The sequence below is a fragment of the Penicillium antarcticum genome (assembly GCF_028974205.1).
Source record: "Penicillium antarcticum strain IBT 31339 chromosome Unknown utg000008l_segment0_segment0, whole genome shotgun sequence".
NCBI lineage: Eukaryota > Fungi > Ascomycota > Eurotiomycetes > Eurotiales > Aspergillaceae > Penicillium > Penicillium antarcticum.
The window spans coordinates 1,078,226-1,092,840 of record NW_026695306.1 but is presented as its reverse complement, the minus strand read 5'-3'; the positions used below and the strand labels follow the sequence as shown (position 1 = coordinate 1,092,840).

The following is a 14,615-nucleotide window of genomic DNA, read 5'->3' as shown; positions in this document are numbered from 1 at the left end:
GAGTGCTCGGAAAGACAAGTCTGATCTAGATGCTCGGGCAAATCGCTCCCACAATATCCCGCAAGCTCTTGTAGTACAAATAGCTCAGTGGTAAGCCGCGTAACTGACACCAGGGCCAAAAGATTGCCAATTACGAAGTATGAAACAGGCAACGGCTAGAGAATAGTCTCAAGTAAACAAGCTCAGAACAATCGGGATATTCCCAAATGAGACCGAAATTCGAAAGTCCGAGAAAGACGATTGAAGGTTATCAAAGAACTATGAAGATGGAAAGAACAAAAAAAAAGCATCTACAATGATCGGCCGTCTACCCCCTTTTAACAGGCTCTCTCAGTACCACACCGGTCTCAGCAACCACCAAGTAAGAAGAAAAAAATACAGCCTAAGTCCACTTTAGTTCAGGCCAACCCGGGAAAAATGGAGATGCATTCGTCAAGGGGGTGCCTCGGAGCCAATCATATTGCAAACAAAGGTCAGCAAATGCAGTGTTGGAAGACTAGCTGCTGCAGGCGGCGCAGTCGAGATGCTTTGTGCTGAGAAACGTTTAATGCCGCAACTGCCATTGGTGACTGACGAGATGGTGCTGACCTTTGCCTAACTTGTGATTGGCTGGATCTGCTTTCCCGCAGTGGTACTTTACAAACACTCTGATTGGTCAGATCTGTAAGGCTCAGATGGAGGCGTTTTTAGTTCCTTTTTACTTCGTCTAATTCTCTTCTTTGGTTCTTTTGGTTCTGAGATCTCCATGTTTACGTTTCAATTCATATTGGATCTCCCCGAAGAATAGTCCGAGTCCGAATTCCCCGACTCCATCAACTCCGATCGGTCTAAGGTTGCTCCACATGTTGTCAATTGAACTGCTTAAATTACTCTCAACTTATGTAGTACTAAGGTAATCAGGCCATATTAGCAAGTATGCCAAAGAAAACAAGCTCATATCCCAAAAAGAAACAAAGACATCCCCAAACATCCATCCATTCATTCTCATTCACCTATCCCATTCATTTACAAGACAACAACAAGCCCAAGAATCCCAGCAGCGCCAGCAATCCTCATCCCAGCCCCAGTAGGAGCCGCAGCAGCACCAGAACTAATCGATGTCGAAGCGGAGGTGCTAGCGCTAGACGAAGATCCACTCCCGCTCGCCTTGGCAGAGGTAGTCATAGGTACGCTAGGCGACCCCGAGGACGAGCCAGAGAGGGATGTAGCACTGACGACTGGGCTAACGGTTGTTTGCATTATGCTGCTGGGGGCAGCAGACTTGGATTCAGTGGCGGATTGCGAAGGCGAGTCGCTTGTTTCGGCTGCAAAGGCCATTGTGGAGAGGAGGAGAGTGGTGAGAAGTTTGGTTTGCATTTTGATGGTTGGTTTGGTTTGAAGTGGCTTGCAGATGAAAATTTGGTTTCGTTGGAGCTATAAATGTAGGTATGAGTCTCCTTAAATATCATATACTCGTAACACCCGTTCCAAATGTAACCAAGCGCGGTTGAGCCTCAGAGTTCAATTTTACATCCTCGTCCCCTTGAAAACGTGGAGGTGGGATGCTGAGTCTTTCAGCAAGCCAACTCATCCAGTCATGTTCAAAAATTCTGTTGGTTCTGCCCGTGTTGGGGGCCAATAATACCAGACATGCGCGTATAGAGCCCCCGGTGATATCACAGCCAGGGGCCGTGAAGGTGCAGTTAGGCGCCCTGCAGAATCATATTAACCCGGGCGCGAGACGGGAGGGGAAGGTTGAGATGTTTATCATTGCTAGTGGGGGTTTCCATATACAGTTATTTGATCTGGTACGGCTGGGGTTGCTTCTTGATGTCATGGGGATGTCGATCACGGGTGGTGGATGGGGGCCGTTGAGCTTGTGGTTCTGACTATAGTAGATCTTTGTTCTATATTAAGTCATAGGGCAATGCTCGGCTGCTTGACAGCTGGGTATTACGTACCAGCTAGTTCCTTGTATACGGCTGATTCTGGGACGAAGAGAAGGGTGGGTGAAAAGTCACTGGCTACACTGGCAGTATGTTTAGTACAACAGTAAACTATTTGAGACTCCAAGGCTGTACACTAGACAGAATGGAACAAAAGGTGGGTGTAGACTGCTAAAAGGTTTCATAGCCCTATAACCACTGTATGCACTCGATGGTCTGTCTATTTGCCCTCCGCACGATCTACCAACTGATCCTCCAGCCCCATCGGCTCCCAGATCTCCTTGGCTTTCTTATTCTGCACCCAAACCACATCACCCTGTACAAAGGCCACAACTCCACCCTTTCCTGTCGCGCTGGCCGTGATACGGAACAGCGGCTGGCCATTCTGCGGGTGGGCCTCACGCAAAGGCAGCATGATAAGTCCTTGCTCCAAACACCAGTTCTCAAGAATATCCTTGAAAGCGACCTCCTCCACAACAGGTGCCTTGCGAGGTTCAGCAGTAGCTGCAGCGGCTGCAGCGGCGGCTTCGGCCACCTTGTCTTCCCGAGTTGGAAGCTTGGTCTGTGTACTGGTAGGACGGGGGAGTTCTGCACTGGCGCGGTCTCCCAGCTGGGAAGCAAGATCCATGGTTTGGAGACCCTTCTTCCATTCTTCGTCGACGATGGTGAGTTCGTTGACTTCTGCTGGAATTTGGGTGCGCCACCAGGAGAACCAGGCACCGACTTCCTCGTAGTTCGGGTCGTTGGTGAGCCAGATGTAGAGAATTTCGTGCCACTTCGGAAAGAAGTCGGAGACAAGAAGCAGTCCCATCACATTCGGTTGGAAGAACGGCTTCCAGCGTAGTACATCTTCGAGGACTGTGAGTTCCTGGTCTTGCGGGTTCACGGTAAAGTCTTCGCGAAGATGACGAGCAAGACGTGGTAGCAGGTGGTTGCGGAGGCATACGTCGAATTCAGACCCGAGCGCATCCCGCCAGATCTCAATGCTGTCAACTAGTCCCTTACGCAGACTCCATGTGTCCAGTACCACGCGGAACTTTCTCTTTGCGTCAGACATGAGACCCGTGGGCTGTTTGGGGTTCGTGTGTCTGTCACCCAAGTGCTGCAGCCACGTGAACAGCCACCAAGGAAACTTGCCGTCTTGCTGGGAAGCGCCATGTCGTCGGCTACTCCGGGGTTTCCAGTTTTTGAGGGCTACACCCAGCTTCGGAACGACCAGTTGGTCAAGGACATTTGCAAAGACGAATGGAGGCACAATCGATTTCCAGGCCACGACCAGCGCGGTTGCCTTGGATGGATCGTAGACATCCCAATCATTCAAAAGTGCTGAGCGCACTCGTGGGAGCCAGAGAGTATAGATCATTGTTTCGTAAGGGGACGTGGATGACCGTTTTCGTGGCTCTTCGTTGTTCGCCTGGCGAGATAAAAGAGGCTGAAGCCGGGTGAGATTGGATACAAGGAAAGTAGGATCTTCAAGAGGCTCCCACTCCTCCATCGCCTGGCGGAATAGCGGATGTAGGGCTGCGACTGCGGTCTCTGGCAGACGGTGCTCATCAATTGCATCTCGGTATTTGAATTCCATGGCTTCAAGTTTGTCGGTCATCTCATTAAATTTGGATGCAACGCTTTCTTCGTGTTCGAAAAGGTCTAGCTCTTCCACTGCAGCGATCAAACCCGTAAGATGGTCGACCCGAGATTGATATGCATCTAGTTCATCCACGACCTGAGCTTCTTCCAGTTCAATGAATTTCTTCCTCTCTGTCAGCCCCTTCCATTCGTCGGCAAAAGCTTCCAGATCGTTTCGAGCTCTTCGGGCAATCTTCAATGCTTCTCCTTCCTCTTGGCTGACGAATTCTTGTCTTGACATCAAGCCAGCGGTGGAAGTGATAACACGCTGTTCCTTGCCGGTAGCATCGACGAGCGATTTGAGAACATTGGGCACCTCGAGTCCCTCCATGTCATCCTCTATCTCGCGCGCTGTCCGGAACTTAGGCTTGGCCCGCTGGATCGGTGTGCCTGTGCCACTCCGGCTCTGTGTCTTGCGCTCTTCCTTCTTCTTTCGTCGTCGTTGGCGTTCATCTTCGGAACTATCTTCAAGAATCTCGCCCTTCTGAGCAGCTGCTCGTCGCTCTTCTTCGCGGGTCTTTTTCGACTTCTCGCTGACGGCACCCAAACCTGCACCTTGCGGACGCGCTTGTACTTCGATCGGGTTGACAATACCCTGGCCAGTAGTTCCAAGACCTTGTCCCTCCTTGTAACCCATCTTTGCCATCATGCGCGCAGCAAAAGAGCTTCCACCTCCTCCCATGCCTCCTCTCCCTCCCCGCGACGCGCCGCCTCGTACGTTGGCCATGTTGTTGCGTGTGTTGCGGTTGCCACTGCCTAATCCGCCTGTTGATGGAGGTGACTCGGATCGAGAGGCAGCTCTGGCGAATCCTTTGAAGCCGTTGGTGGGGGGCGCATCATCTTCGGAGCTCATGTCGGCGTCGGCGACTTTGCGCTTTTGGCCGACGTGTGAAGGCGACTCCATTTTGCTCAGGGGGTCATTGGCAAAGGTGAGCCAAGACGACTGTCCCCTTCTGTATCAATAACCGCGTTGGGGTAAGCAAGTAATGCTATCAAAAGACAAGAATCGAAGCTCATGAAATTCACGTGGAGATCCGGGACCGGAATAACCGGCCCCGGACGAAAACAAGATGACGTTAAGGCCGGTTACTTCATAGCTCGGCTTGTCCACTAACCTTTTTCTTAAACCCATTCCCCTACCATTGGCATCCCTTTTTCTTACTTCCTTTCAACATACATTCACACCCCATATCTTCACAATGGCTGCTACCCTCTTCAGCAACACTGCCCGCGTTGCCCTCCGCTCGGGAGTTTCGGCTACCTCCAAGGCCGGTGCTGCGGGTCTGACCTTTGCCCGCGGCAAGGCCACTCTCCCCGACCTCTCCTGTGAGTTGTGTACACCCATGCCAGGTGAAGTCCAGGAAAGACTTCACTTTGGCCTCTCATACGCCAGTAAACTAACCCAAACAAGACGACTATGGCGCCCTTGAGCCTTCCATCTCTGGAAAGATCATGGAGCTGCACCACAAGAACCACCACAACACCTATGTGACCAACTACAACAATGCTGTTGAGCAGCTCCAGGAGGCCCAGCACCAGGGCAACATTGCTGCTCAGATTGCTCTCAAGCCCGCCATCAACTTCAACGGCGGTGGTCACCTCAACCACACCCTCTTCTGGGAGAACTTGGCTCCCAAGAACGCCGGTGGTGGCGAGCCCCCATCTGGTGCTCTCTCCAAGGCCATTGACACCACCTACGGTGGCCTTGGTGAGTTCCAGAGCAAGATGAACGCTGCTCTGGCCAGCATCCAGGGCAGTGGTTGGGCTTGGCTCGTCAAGGACAAGCAGACTGGCCAGATTTCCATCCGCACCTACGCCGTAAGCTAGCTATGACTTGATCTCAAGCTTTTAGTTACTAACTTCTTTATAGAACCAGGACCCCGTCGTCGGCCAGTTCGAGCCTATCCTCGGGATTGACGCTTGGGAGCATGCCTACTAGTAAGAGTCCTTCCCCTAAAGGTATATCACTATATACTAACACTTTCATAGCCTCCAGTACCAGAACCGCAAGGCCGAGTACTTCTCTGCCATCTGGGACATCATCAACTGGAAGGCCGCTGAGAAGCGTTTCGCTTAAGCAGCTCTCTAGGATGCTATAATAACTGAGCTTAATTACCCTTGTATTGTAGCATGTGTTTTCCAATATTACCCACGATTGAACATTTATATATCTCCCATCCGCTCGATCCGTATGTCCTAAATGGTAAAGCTTCAGCCACAGTGTGGCTTGGTCGGACCGGGCGCGCCGCTTGCAGGGCACGTCACCACCATCCGAAACATTAGACCCAGATAATCTTGTTCTAGAACCTCGTGCCATTTGCATTGCTTCACAACACCTCCAGCATGTCGGCAGAAAGTCCTGGACAGCAGCATGGCTTCAAAGCCTTCTTAAGCAATGCCTTACGTCCTAAGAAATCCCGTCAAACCCTCCGCAAGGGCAGCAGATCGACTACAGACCTGCGGCTGGCCGCACGCTCCAGTGTTGATGAAGCGCCTCCGATGCCAGAATTGGCGCCATTGCACGCACACAGACTTAAGTACAAGGAATTGCACACTCAAGTGGATACCCAGTTGGGCGAGCGACAAGATTACACCGAGATCATCCATTCTCTCGGAACATTGGACATGAACGGCAACACCGGCTCTGCATACGAATATTACGACCGCAGACCACCAGGCGAAGGCGACATAGCCAGTCTTCCACCGAAGCTATGGGCTGAAATAGCATCATACCTAAACCCAGCGGAAGCAGCCAGCCTCGCAATCGCCAGCATAACTTTATACCGACGGCTTGGACCCAGATACTTCATGTCCCTCGACCACCCCTCAAACATATCCTACAAACTCACCTTCCTCTCCGGCCTGGACCAAACCCTCCCTCACCACCTCCTCTGCATCCCCTGCGCAATCTACCACCGCCGCACCCAAGAAGGAACAGAACGCCTCAGACCCTCCCACGTCCTAAACCCCCTCTTCAACTGCCCAAACGCTACAAACTCAGGCAACCCACCACCTCGCCATCGCATAACCCACGGCCGCCTCCTCCCCTTCACCTTTGTTCAACTCACCATGCGCAACCGCCGTTTCGGGCCCCGATACGGCCTAACACCAGACACGCTAGGCCGGCGCTGGCAACGCGACGACTGGTCGCATACCACTCGCTTCCACATTAACGATGGCCATTTGTTAATGCGCGTAACAAGCCAGACATTCGCAGAACCAGGGCTCACACCATCAGCCATGCGCATGCTTCTTTACAGCCGCGAGGACTACTGGCCATACTTCAGCGCATGCGCACACTGGCGCGATGGCGAACTGATGCCCGCCTGTAAATGCGCATTAGATCATATCCCCAAAATACGACAAACAGGCGGATTGCAGGGTATCGAACACCGCGTGAAAGATCGCATTGCGGGCCAGAGGTTTGATCCGAATGCGTTGACGACACTTTGTGGGTTCTGTAGACCTATGCGAAGGTGCCCCGAGTGTCCAACTGAATATCTCATTGAGGTTAAACTCTGCGAGGACCGGACAGATGGACGGTTCAAGCAGGCTATCGTTGTGACGCGATGGACGGATCTTGGTGATGGGACTACGCCGGGTGGTATTGAGTGGGGTGCTATCAATGGGAAAAGGGACGACTATGATTCTTTTGAGCATTATGCCAAGCGCGGTATTGCTAGTATTTTTGAGGCCGCTTTCACGGCCGATACTTTGCCCGGGCAGCGGGTCCTCTCCCTTAACCCTAAGAAGAAGAAGTTGGGCGAGAAGGGGAATGGCTGGTATTAGGTTTCTTCTATTGTTGCTTTGATATCTTACTTGCTATGCCATGCTATGCCATGCCATGTTTGGTTATTGTATATAATCTTTGGTGTTTTGGAAAGCCACAAAAACAGGGCATTGGATTTGGATTAATGTGAAATGAGGAAACGCAGCGTGGGGTCTCTCATGTGCGGTTAATTTGACTAGATGAAATCTAAATTGATATTGAGCTTTTGATATACAGTCTTGCTCGGATCTCAGTTCGGCAGATCAGAAATTGGAGCAATTGGTACTCCAGTGGACAACGCTGATATGAGACAAGATGGAGAAGGCGAAGCAAAATGAAATGGGCCAGAATGAGTGATGTCGGCCGACCTAGTCATTCCAGTAATCATTGCGTTTCATTTCATTACACAATGCATAAAACGAATTATGATGAACTCCAATGTGAACTTGCCACCGGAATCAATACAAAAACCTTCCAGCAATGCACAGTAACTAAACATAACCCTCATAATTCGAAACAATGGAGACAGAAATTGAAAACGAAGCACAGCTCACATCAAAGGCAAGATCACTTACGTGGCAGCTGTGCCACTGCACATAGAAAAGAAAAGGGGTATCATATAATACAAATAAAGTAAACAAAGTAGCAACCGAGACAGCAGCATACCCAATGATATCAAGACAACAGATAAACTCTACCCCCTCCTCGCCCTCCGTCCCATATATCTTGGCCTCCTTCCACCCTCCTCCTGCCCTTCCATCTCAAAATGCCCCCTGACAGCAGTTTGCACATCGAAAGAATCAGGCGTCATAGCACGAGACATTCTAGCAACATCTCCATCACCATGCTCATACGCCAATCTTGACAGCGTGCGTGATTCAGCTGATTTATCAGTTGATTTTTCCTTGTCCGTAGAACTGGAGAGGGCTTTCCCTTTCATCCAGCCAAAGATACCTAGCGAACTGCGGCGTTTGTGCTCTGTGCCTAAGCCCAGACCGTGGGATGTAGATGGGCGGCCGGAGATTGTTGCCGAGGTCTGGTGGTCTTTCAGGGATGGGTCTGTGAGGGAGGATGGGAGGTTTGTTGAGCGATATGTTTGAGTTTGGGCTTGAAAATAATGATGAGGTTGAGGCTGGGTTTGATAGGAAGCCTCTCTTGGCAGAGGCAGAGGCAAGGGCTGATCATTATAAAGACCAGTTGAATCAGTGAAGATTTGAGACATCGGTCTACGCGCTGCACCACCCATAGTCCTTGTTTTGGGGATTATGGGTGACGGAGCTCCGTCCTCGTCATCTTCGTCAAAGTCATTCGGGATTGGAGATGCTGCCAGGGTCCGTGGGCCGTTGCTTGAGCGGCTGAAGAATGGCGGGCGGAAGCTTAGGCGGCGACGGGCTTCGGGTTCTGGGTTTGATTCTGCTTGTGGGTGGTCCAGGGGCTGTTCGAGGATGTCCAGGGTGTTCATGTCTAGTGTTGGGATACCTGGGACGTCGGGCTCGCTGCTCAGGGCCGAGACTATGCTGCTGGCGTCGTGGAAGGCCGGTTGGAGTAGGGTTCTGCCGGGGCGGAGCTGTGTATCTTCGATTTCGAGTCCTGTTTCGCGGGACTTTCCTTTCTGCGAGCGTGGGCCTTGCTTTGCGGCTGCCATCCAGTCTTGAGGGGTCAGCGGTGGTGATGCTTCGTCTTTTGACTGGGGTTCTGGGGTCATGGCTTTGACTGGGCTGCGGACGCGTTTGATAGTGGGTGTTGATGCTTGCTTGGAGGTGCTTTGGTGTAGACTTGCGAAGCTTTCAATGACAGGATTGTTAGGACTTCCAGGGCCAAGGAGCTCGCTAGCTTTGGAAGAGACGGTGTTGAAGGCGGGCAGGATAGTGGGTGATTCAAGGGTAATTTGACTAGGGCGTGGGGTATCATTGCAATTGGTCTGCATGCTGTCGCTGACTGCACTTCCATCGAAGCTTGGGCGACTTGTAGTCACTTCATCTGCCGAGCGTGGACGGTCCAGCCGTCTACCTGGGAAGTACATGTCATGCTCAACTGGGCTCCGTCGAGCTGCAATGCTGCCGTTTGAGCGGTTTGTGCCGATAGCATATGCCGTGCTCATGGTGTCGGGTGTAGGAGGAAGTCTGACGCCCCCGAAGAGCGATGCATCCAATCGTCCACGTCCGCGGGGCTTCTGGGAGTATAGATCTGCCTTCAGGTTAGGGAGAGCGGCCTGGGAGGCATCTGATGATGCCCTATTCCTGCGCCTCGTGATGATAGTCTGTGGCATATCCTGTCTTGACTGCATCCAGCGATCAATCTGGTCCTCTTTACTTTCTTCCTGATCTGCAGGGGCGACATAGCTATCGAGACTGCCTGTGGTTGAAGATGCTTTCCGAACTGGGATCTTAATCTGATCAAGGTGGTTCCATTGTGTTGGCGTGCCAAAGGGATCCAGCTCACTGCATTCACTGAGAACACTCAACCTGGGTGATTCGGGCTCATGTTCGCTCATCGTATTGAAGCTCTCTGACTTGGTAAGCTGACTCAAGACAGAATGCGATTGGTTTTCTTCGGGTTCATAAAGGCTTCGTAGAGTCGCCGTGCTCTTGTTCTCTCCTCGAAGGAATGACGGCGCTTTCGAAAGTTTCCGCATTTCAGATGAAGTATCTCGTCTCGGAAGGGTGATCATACTTGAGTTTCGTTTCGATGAGGTTCTCTCTGGGATGTCTATCATAGCCCGGGCCTTGGGCGTGGAAACTCCAGAGCCATCCGCAGTGGTTGGTCGTGACATATTCATCCTTGAGCTTCTGCCGCCATTCTCCAGCATGTCAATCTTTGATTCCAACTGGCAGATGAGCTCAACTGCCTCGGTTACTGCTAGGTCTCGCTTGTCAAGGTCGCTGCGGAGTTGCTCGTTGGATTCTCGCAGTCTCTGGTTCTCCTTGTTGGTGGCGCGAAGCTCTTCAACTTCAGCTGCCAGGTCATGCATTCGGGCAAGTTCTTCCTCCATCGCTTCCATTCGCTCCACTTTCTTTTCAAGGGTACTCATCTGTTGGGCGCGATGAAACACTTCGAGTTTCAAATCGAAGTTCAATTTGTTCATTTTCGAAACATACTGCAAAATGATGAGCCTGTGCAGACCAATCTCCAACTTGAAAACATACCTGATCCATTTCCCGAATGCCCATCTCTTTTGGCTTTCTCAACCCGGCATTAAAAACGTCATTCACCTTTCGGGCCTTTTCAGATCCAGTATCGTCTTGTGCGCGAATTCCCTCTGGAGTTCGAGGAGCGTCTTCCCATTCGTCTGAGTTGGGTCCTCGGGAGCTGCGATGCGCGCGCTGTTCCTTGAGGAGATCTTGCAATAAAGCAGAGGCAGGATTCACCAATGTAGGTGTTCCAGGCTCAGGCGTTTCTATGTCACCCGAGTCAGTACTCTGTGGCCCCAAGGCGTACAACTGGGGATGTAGACATACCACGTGAGCGGGAAGGAGTCCTTGGGCCAGAGTGAGCCGGTGACTGATCTCTCAGCCACGACACCTCGGCACTCATTCGAGGCGGAGTGAACATCTTGTCTCTGCCCTTCACGCGAGAAAGCGACGGGTGTTGCGGGCGCTCAGATGGGTCTGGAGGGGAGTCAGTTTCACCGTATCATTAAATGTGACAACCCCTAAGACGAAGAGAAGAATGAGATTTCACATACACTGCGAATGATCTTTAGAGACACTGCGCTTGGACGAAGCAGATTTGTTATGATATACAGATGTACGAGAGTGGGAAGAACGAGATTGTGAAGGAGTGGGCTGTCCAGCAGCCGAAGACCTTTGAGTTGTCCCTTCCATCATAGCTGCAGACATAATTTGCAGGTACCGTGCATAGTTGACGTGCCGAGCAAGCACTAGATTGGACACGGCACAGCGGCGTCCAGGTCTATCAGTGGGTACCGTAGCAACAATCCAGCCGCATCGGAAGATTCAATGAATCTCGGAGTCTTGACGCCAATTGGGTGGTCGCTAGACAACGTATTGGATGATCAGATGGGGTGGCCGACCAGCCGGCAGGACAATGTGAGGGATGCAGATGAGTTGCAGCCGAGAAGCAATCAGAAGCAGGTCCGTGGAACTTGTGGAGTCAAGAAAGACTCTAGGGCTAGAGTCAAGGGAGATCAAGGGAGGTCGATATCTGCGGGGACAAATGAAGCGAGGGGAAGCAAACAAATTGTGACGAGTCAGTCTCGGCTAGCAAGCACTTAAGTCTCCCTAGATTGTTATTGTTTGGATAGTAGGGGTGCAATTACCGAATTAAAGAATGGAAGAATGGAAGTCTAGAAGTATGGAAGAATGGACAATTGGAATGGAAAGGCATCTCAATTTTCTGCTCCCAGCCCCCGGCTAGATTCATCAAGTTGGCGATCACTTTGCATACGCTAAGTACGCTAAGTTAGTTCCTGACATCCCAGTCGCCAATCGGATAGTGCCCGTGGGGCCAAACCGTCTCAGCTTTCCCTTACTCTAGGCGTTTGGTCTCTGAGTGGCAATGTAGGAAGCCAATGCCATTCTCCGCTTTGAAACGAGGATTTCAATCCCTGCAACCCGTAAGTGACCTCATTCACTCTGACGGATGCCTTTGAATTGGGTAGCCAGCCACATTTTAGTCTTTCTGGGACTTTGAACGTTTGTTTACACTTTGAGAAAAGAAATGAACATGTCCTCCGTAGCTGGCGATCTCACCCATGGAAATCCCAGTTCGCGGTCCGCGTGGAGTCTCCACTCTTTCCAGACTTTCGGACAGGTCGGGTTTCATCTGTCAACTTTGTCCATTTTCCACGTCACAAATCTTAGACATAACTTAGCATACAGTACTCAGGTTCTCTTAGACGTCCTGCAGAAAGTCTCATATATTGCTCTCGTTTTCCAACCATCTACAAATTCTCTTTTAGTCTAACCTGCCACATTGGGAGTAGATAGAGAGTAGATAGATGAAGAAAGCACAGTGAATCTCAATACTGTCCTACACCAGCCTATCGGCGTGAAGAATCATATGGACTAAAGTTAAAATAAAATGTATCTATCAAAATTTCCACAGACGAGCACAGCTCAGTCCATGAGAAAAGAAATTCCCTATCACAAACCCTCTCATTTCCGCTTCGCCTCTCCAGACCAGATCCGCATATCTTTGGCTCGATCGTGAGCAGCCCGGAACACTATCCAACCTATCAGTAATTTCCTACACACCCAAAGTCAAAGAAACCACAACTTACACTGTCGCTCAGTCTCATCCAACCCACGCAAGAAATCAACTCCGTCACCAACCGCTCCACGCGAATTGTGCGCGTGGTCTGCAATCTCCGCCGCTCGTTTCTTGAATGTCTAGCATCTAGTTAGAGCCAACCCTGTCGAAAACATTCCTCACAAGCATCATAAGCAAGATACGGAAAATAACACGGCACTTACATCAGTAAGAACATCAACCATCTCTTCTTCTTCGAAGAGTTCGAGAATGCGCTCGCTGAGATTGTAGAAATGGGGCGCTAAAGCGCGTAGGTCGATCGTGCGGGGGTCTGCCTTCAGTGCATTCATCACCCGCTCTGAGAGCGCTTCTGGCATGTCGAGCGTTACTAGACGGGATGTACCAAGTCGTGCTCTGTATCGTTTCACATTAGACATGGTGGACTTCTCGGGTAGATAGTCGAGAATGAGGTTGGTGAGGGCCTTACCCGATGGAGAGCATTTCACCAAGCCATAGTGGCAGGTCGATCCGGGTTCCGGGTTTGATCTGGAGACAGGTTAGCCATTTGAATAACAAGATGAGGAGGTGGGATACAGACATCTTCGCCCGGGTTACCTTCGAGAATTCCTAGTCCCGGTACCTCGAGCTCGAATGTACAGGGCAGTTTCTGGATTCTATTAGCCTGTTGTTTTGGCAACTAGATCTCTGTTGTCAATTCTCACATACTTGTGCGTCTGTTAAGATTGAGTCGATATCATAGTACGACATGGTGTCACCTTGAGTTGTTCTGTCTTGTTGTTCTCAAAGTTCGATTGAGGCGCGTCGATATGTGACGCGCGATCACGTGACCGTCTATATTACTATGCCTCCCCCCCCCTTCTTGTTGGTGTTTTAATTTGGTTTATTTTTTATATACTCTTTCAAAGTTTTGTATTTAAATCTTCCCGAATGGTGTCAGTACTGATTTTGGGCTTGCTGCTCTGCTTCCATATCTATGTGTCTCCTGAGGTTCGGGCTCTAAACACCACAACATCCTTCATTTATCGATTTCAGATACAGGGACTGATATATCAAGAATGGCTCATTGAGATTACCTTTCCTAGCATATGTGGTGTAGGGACCGCAGTATCGAAAACAAAAGCAAAGCTATCGAGAAGCGCGCATCGTTACATATACATCCATTGCCTCAAAGTTCTATATAATTCGGCAAATGGACTGATAACTGGAATTTCAAAACAAGTTTGGACTATACTCCATCCTACTGCAAACCTCTTGGCCATATGCGCCCCGTAAGCACCCCAATTTACTCAAGTAACATCAACCCAGTACTAATTCTGGAAATGCTCCACGCATGCCATTGGCACAAAAGCCCAACCAGCGCGGTAATTCATGAGGGGAAGGCATTCGGGACATAGAGCCATAGGAATAGGACTATTGTACCCTCATGTGCAGAGGGCGAGGACTTTTTGGGGCGTTAGGGGTAAAGATTATCATTTATTTGTATATTTACATTTCGGTAGTCAAAATCAATTTCGTTGAATCATTATCCAACGGCTCTGTGCTGACTTTTTACGATGTTGTCAGAAACCTGTTGCGGGTAAGCCCTGGTTTTTTCTAAGGGTACAGGTTTCGGTATGCTCGTATCTCAACTTTACCTTTACGCCGAACTTGAGCAGATTAATGCGTCAGAATATTCCGTTGAAGTGGAAGGCCAACAAAAGAATGACAGTATCAGTAATAATGTACCACGTTGACACACCGTGATACTGTACGTATGGTCTACACGTGGCCGGTCTATTCCTAAATAAGCTTATTTTTCCGGGGAAGATAATCATTTATGTATTGTGGAGTCCTGTGCATGATGTGGTTGCCCAACAGGAGATTGCAATAAATACTTCTACAGGGGCTTACATGTGTTTTCTCTGGGGAGTTTGATGAAAGGCAACCGGGCCTGTGCACGTCTGAGCACCTACCGGCGATCACGCCTATCAGTGGAGAAGTATATTGTACCGGATCTGGAAAATATCACATGAGATGTAAGGCTGAGTTAATATAGTGTGTTGGGCCATGGTCGAGAAATAAAC

General features: G+C 50.3%; 6 protein-coding genes across 6 annotated transcripts; 2 read left to right on the top strand and 4 right to left on the bottom strand.

Moving 5' to 3' along the window:
- Nucleotides 1–1,005: 1,005 nt before the first annotated feature.
- Nucleotides 1,006–1,317, bottom strand: N7508_007946 (uncharacterized protein; the record flags this gene model as incomplete). The annotated part of the gene is made up of 1 exon (XM_058466010.1): nucleotides 1,006–1,317. The coding sequence occupies one exon, from the start codon at nucleotides 1,315–1,317 to the stop codon at nucleotides 1,006–1,008; it is 312 nt and encodes a 103-aa protein (XP_058317338.1).
- Nucleotides 1,318–2,145: 828 nt separating this feature from the next.
- Nucleotides 2,146–4,455, bottom strand: N7508_007945 (putative G-patch domain protein (TFIP11); the record flags this gene model as incomplete). Its single annotated transcript, XM_058466009.1, has 1 exon — nucleotides 2,146–4,455. The coding sequence occupies one exon, from the start codon at nucleotides 4,453–4,455 to the stop codon at nucleotides 2,146–2,148; it is 2,310 nt and encodes a 769-aa protein (XP_058317337.1).
- A 295-nt stretch (nucleotides 4,456–4,750) lies between these two features.
- Nucleotides 4,751–5,628, top strand: sod2 (superoxide dismutase sodB; the record flags this gene model as incomplete). The annotated part of the gene is made up of 4 exons (XM_058466008.1): nucleotides 4,751–4,877; nucleotides 4,963–5,369; nucleotides 5,422–5,489; nucleotides 5,541–5,628. The coding sequence occupies 4 exons, from the start codon at nucleotides 4,751–4,753 to the stop codon at nucleotides 5,626–5,628; spliced, it is 690 nt and encodes a 229-aa protein (XP_058317336.1).
- A 266-nt stretch (nucleotides 5,629–5,894) lies between these two features.
- Nucleotides 5,895–7,340, top strand: N7508_007943 (uncharacterized protein; the record flags this gene model as incomplete). The annotated part of the gene is made up of 1 exon (XM_058466007.1): nucleotides 5,895–7,340. One exon carries the CDS (start codon nucleotides 5,895–5,897, stop codon nucleotides 7,338–7,340), a length of 1,446 nt encoding a protein of 481 aa, XP_058317335.1.
- A 674-nt stretch (nucleotides 7,341–8,014) lies between these two features.
- Nucleotides 8,015–11,159, bottom strand: N7508_007942 (uncharacterized protein; the record flags this gene model as incomplete). Its single annotated transcript, XM_058466006.1, has 4 exons — nucleotides 8,015–10,417; nucleotides 10,467–10,717; nucleotides 10,779–10,928; nucleotides 11,006–11,159. 4 exons carry the CDS (start codon nucleotides 11,157–11,159, stop codon nucleotides 8,015–8,017), a joined length of 2,958 nt encoding a protein of 985 aa, XP_058317334.1.
- A 1,278-nt stretch (nucleotides 11,160–12,437) lies between these two features.
- On the bottom strand, nucleotides 12,438–13,299 carry psf3 (DNA replication protein PSF3; the record flags this gene model as incomplete). The annotated part of the gene is made up of 6 exons (XM_058466005.1): nucleotides 12,438–12,505; nucleotides 12,563–12,671; nucleotides 12,756–12,945; nucleotides 13,019–13,077; nucleotides 13,130–13,198; nucleotides 13,258–13,299. 6 exons carry the CDS (start codon nucleotides 13,297–13,299, stop codon nucleotides 12,438–12,440), a joined length of 537 nt encoding a protein of 178 aa, XP_058317333.1.
- Between the last annotated feature and the right edge of the window lie 1,316 nt (nucleotides 13,300–14,615).